Source organism: Frankliniella occidentalis, unplaced genomic scaffold, assembly GCF_000697945.3.
Source record: "Frankliniella occidentalis isolate FOCC.00 unplaced genomic scaffold, Focc_3.1 Scaffold158, whole genome shotgun sequence".
Taxonomy (NCBI): Eukaryota; Metazoa; Arthropoda; class Insecta; order Thysanoptera; family Thripidae; genus Frankliniella; species Frankliniella occidentalis.
In genome coordinates, this window is record NW_026267284.1 from 399,832 (window position 1) to 404,702 (window position 4,871).

General features: G+C 55.6%; 1 protein-coding gene across 2 annotated transcripts in view; it reads left to right on the plus strand.

Moving 5' to 3' along the window:
• Positions 1 to 4,544: 4,544 nt before the first annotated feature.
• Positions 4,545 to 4,871, plus strand: part of LOC113215996 (protein TANC2) — a 51,612-nt gene continuing 51,285 nt past the window's right edge. The window contains exon 1 of one of the 2 annotated variants that reach the window (XM_052271340.1): positions 4,545 to 4,837. In XM_052271340.1, coding sequence (XP_052127300.1) covers positions 4,774 to 4,837 — 64 coding nt within the window. In that variant the 5' untranslated portion in view covers positions 4,545 to 4,773. The remainder of the gene's footprint in view (positions 4,838 to 4,871) is intronic. The other variant, XM_052271341.1, reaches the window with a different exon arrangement.

Consider the following 4,871-nt stretch of genomic DNA (forward strand, 5'->3'; position numbering starts at 1 on the left):
CTCGCTCGCTCGCTCGCTCTCCGCGTTCTCGCAGTCTGGCCGCAGCGTGGACAATCGGAGATTGCTGCATTTCGTAATAAAACGGAACTGCAATACAACGGCTAATATGGGGCGCAGCAGCAGTATGTACCGTACCTCGCTCTCGCGCGTACGCGGGAGGTTTCTCCAGATTAAAGTTTTTTTTGAAGGAGTGCCCCGACCGCTCTGGGGCCGCACGCGGACCGCAGTGTGTGACTCGGGGTGATCTTAACCTCAATCCCGGTGCGGGAGAAGCTGCGGTCGCGGCGAGCCCTAATTCGTTGGTGGCCAACTTCCGAATGTGAAGTGAAGTAAGTGCGCGGCGCGCGGTCCGGGCCCGGCCGTGCCGCCTGCGCTGAGGTGCTCTCTCTGCCTGCTTCCTGCTGCTTGTAAGTAACGTACAGTACTTACAGGCGTTGCGGCGATGAAAATCTCGAGGGGGAAACAACGCAAAGTTAGTGTTGTGTGTACGGCGCATTCCGGCACGGACTAGGTACACGGCAATCAATGAAAGTCGAAATGTCTCGGAGCGATTTGACTGATGCCGGCTCCCAGCACCCTTGTTCCCTTTGCTGGGCCCCTTATTACCACGGACCGGAGGGCGTTACTATAGGGCCTCGAAAGCTCATCATCTGTGGAGCCCTCCTTCCTCCTTCCCTTTCTCTCTCCTCCCTATCCCCTTCTCTCCTACCGGTTCCCCTCTTCTTCTCTATGCCCTTCCCTTCCCCCCCTCCCGCGCGTCCGTGTCCATTTATTGAAATAAAGGCTGGCTGGCTGGCTGTGGTCCCTCTAACACCTGTTATAAAAGTAGCTGGGCGAGGGGGAGATGGACAAGGGCCAAGGGCAAAGGTGTGCAGGGGGGCGATCCTTTGGGCTCGGCTGCTGTGAGACGGCCATAAACCAGGAGATGGGAAGGGAAAGAGAGAGAGATAGGAGAGAGAGAGAGAGAGAAGAGTGCGGCGTAATGAAGGCGCTGCCGCATCCTTTGTTTGCCCAGGGAGGCCGACTTTTGGGCCGATTAGAGCAAACGCGTCCTCATTTCCGCTACTCGTGATGTTCTGTTTGTGTGAGGAGAGTGCGCGCCTGCGTGCGTGTGTGTGTAACGTGTCGGCCGCCTTCTTATTCGCAGTATTTTATCGCTTTCGTCTGCCATGTTATGAATTCAAAATCACCGTGCGCCGACCGTTTCCGGTACATCTTGGGGCGGGCAGAACTTAGCGCTACCACCACCGTCCGGTCGTCGGTACCCACCCGACCAGCTTAGGATTATTCTAACTCTCTCTCCTTCTCTCTCTCTCTATCTCTCTCTATCTCTCTCTCCCTCTTGTCGGGAGCAGGGACGGAGTGCGGCTGTGTGTGTGTGTGTGCTAAGGAGGCGCCATTCTGTCATGCCGAAAAAGAATGACCCGGAGCGGGATGGGAAAAGGCAGCGCGGCGGAGGGATCGTGCAAAATAAAACGGCTCTGCCGCCATTCTTCTCGATTTCGTTTTTCGGAACGAGAATGTCGGCTGTCGCCGGCGGCATGTTTACACGGCATTGTATGGAAATAATGGCAACCGCGCACTCTGTCTCTGGAGTGCGAATAGGCGCCTCCTCATTATTGGCAGATCCAGTGGTATAAATATGAGGGAATGCCAGACAGGCGACACCGTGACGTCTTGATCAACTCTACGGCCTTATATGCAAATGGGGGACGTACCTGCGTCGTTTATACCCGATTTTACCTGGCCAGCCAAGAAAAGAGACGCAGCCGCCCACACCCTCAAAAATAATACAGTACAACTAAAACACCATGAGGCAGGGGGCTACCTGTGGCGGTGACACGCATAAATTTCCCGAAATTCAATCTTTCCTAACCTGTGCTGGACCCCCACGGACCCATCATATCATTTTCATAGCATAGTCGTTCTCACTCTCTTCCACTTTGTGAGTACCATCAACCATCACCCTTATACCCTTTTTTGAGGGGAAGAGTTTGGCTAGATTTATGAAAAGGAGGACCATGCACGTTTTCTATAGCACATGCGACGGCGACGTACACCTCAAAAAATCGTATCCAAAATTCGAAATGTGCCTCCTATTGGGTTCGTGTTTTGTTGTTGCTACCCTCGCCCTCGAGTCTATTGGAGCAAGGCAGCCCCCCGCGGCCCTGAGCCTCTGAGCGTTGCGCTTCTCACCTCCGTTGTTCAATCGGCTGAGTCACAAGCCCCACTTCGTGCCCGGGAGAGCACCGAGTCACCCGATATGTTTGGTGATGTGATGACGCTCGCTTTGTATCGACGAGGTTTGGCTTCTGTTGGCTTTTCGACGCGGTGCATTCTGGGACGGATTCGGCCCCATTTGTATTCCTATAGGAACCGGGTTAAAGTGAGAAAAAATATCTACCATCGGCAAGGGATACACATTCAGTGACCTACTCTCAAGCGGGAGCTTTCGTCTTGCGTGAAAACAAATGAATGTTCGTGAAATAAAAACGAGATGCTGATCAAGGGGCTGTCGGAATTTGTACGACATTTGAACGATAATCTACTGCCCGCAGCAGATAGCTGTCTGGCATTTCTCCTCCTATCGTCTCCTATCTCTCTTGCTCTCCTTAGCACTAATCAGTAATCGGTTGGGAGCGAGAGAGACAAGCGGCGCTGCAGAGTGTGTGCCCCATTCCGGGAAGAGTTCGGAGGGCGTTGACGGTCGGTTCCGTGAATATGTGGAGCTGTGAATAGCCGACGTTGGGTCACCCACTTCCGGTCCGGAGAGAGTCCCTCCCGGCCCCTCCCTCTCGCCCGCCGCCTAAGTCGCTAATTTGGAGCGGCTAAAGTGAGGGTTGTGAGAGGAAAGGTGGTTTAGTTTGGATCGCGGAGGGAAACAAATCCGGTCTCGTGGTGGAAGATCGTCTCTCCCGAGTAGAGTGTGGCGGTGGTCCGTCGGTGCCGCTGCTGCTGACGCCGACTTTCTGCGAACTGCGTGTGAGAGACTGCTGCATCCGCACCAACGTTGGGGTGCATCCCACCCTGCGAAACTGGAGATCCCAGTCGGGAAAGCGACGTCGGCGATCTCCACTGATCCCAATGACGACACTCGGTACAAAAGATATAAAGAATATTGTGATATAGAAGGTTGACCATTTCGAATTTCGACGGTGGCCTTCTTATTGAAACAATAAAGCACACAAAGGAAATAGCACTCTACTATGTTTGAGTCATACGTTCATCAGCCCTCTTAAACTCCACCAAGATCTTTTGAAAAATTACTGAAATGTGTTTTTGTTCGTACAATTTTGTCTGTGTTGCGTCGAAAACAGCCTTGTCTTCTCTTTTCTGAGTTGCGCGAGCGAGAGCGGCCACCAGGCAAAAATTAGTCTATTGTTGTTCTCGCTGCTGAGCTGTTGACGATGATATTGGCTTCAGAGCGATGATTCCGGAGGCAGGAGGAAGAGGAGGAGGAGGTGAGGTAGGAGGCGGTGGTCGTGGTGGTGGTGGTGATGAAACGGCAGCCATGCAGCCTGATCTGCATACTACTCCGCTGCACCGTTCGCCAGGTCAGCACGCTTCCCACATCGTGCTGCCCGTCCTTGTCTGCAGAAAGGAGAAAGAGGCGACAGCAGCGGAGGCAGCGGTAGCAGCGGAGGCAGACCGAAGCGTTTCACTTGTTATGGAGATGCCATTTCCTCCTCCTCCGGGAAACTCAAGACGTGACAAAGATGAGAACAGTGTGACTCGCTGAGCTGGACCTGGATACGGAGGCTGCGAGCCCTGCGGGGTCCTGGCTGGCCCGGCCGGAGATGCTATCTGTGACGCCGTGGTGCGTTAGGCCCCCCGGGCCAGGATAGAGGAGAGCAGGCCCCGGCCCGGCTCCCTATTCTTCTTTACACCTTCTTTGCCGCCGGTTAAAACAAAGGCAGCGACTATAAGACTGTATAAAACAAACACACACACACTCACTGAGACAGACAACGTTGTGGACAGGCACGCGGACATCGGCCATGGAGGCTTTTAGTTTTGTAACGCCATTTTTAGAAAGCCGTTAAAAATGTTTAACAGCCCTTTGTGCAGGAGCAGCAGTTTGGGCTCCCCTGACCCGAGTCCGAGTCACACCTCTCGCCTCGTCTCGGCTTATCCTCGCAGACGCTGAAATCAATCACGTTGCTCTCGCCGTCGGCGGCCCGAGAGGCGAGCAGAACGGTGCAGAGTAGGACCTGTTGCGGCCTGTGTCCTGCCCCGCCGTTCCGTGCCGCCTCCTCCAGCCCGGGACCAGATGCGGCAGCCGGCAACTGCACTGCACTCGGCTCCGTAGACTGACTTGCTTGCTCAGGACGGGCGGACGGACGGTCGGGCCGAGAGTGCAGACCATCCGAGGGGGGGACCGGAGGGGGGGGGGGAGCCCCCCTAGGGCCCAGCGCTGTGCTCGCCTCTTGTTGCTCGTGTGACGAGTCGAGCAGACGGCGACGCCCGAGCGCAGCCGGGACGCGGCGGGCGGGCCGAGCCGGGCCCGGGCAGAGTCAGCCAGCGCCAGCCATGGCCAGGCAGGCAGTCGGGGCAGTCAGTCAGTCGGCGGCGAGGCAGCAGCAAACAGCAGGCAAGAGCAGCGCCCTCAGCGCCCGCCTCTGCGCCCGCCCGCCCAGCGTGCGTATCGTATAGTTCCTGGAGCGGACCATTCCAGAGTGTGCAAAAGTGCATTCCACAAGGGAGACGTAGTGATTTAGTAAAGTGATGAGTGCAAGTGCAGTGAATGAGTGACGAAGTGATTTGGATACAACCATGAGCCGGCAGAGTCAGCACATCCTGTCCAGATCTGGGAGCGGCGTGAGCCTCAGCATCCTCGGTGAGTAAGGGTGTTAGTGGGTAAAGGGTGGTGT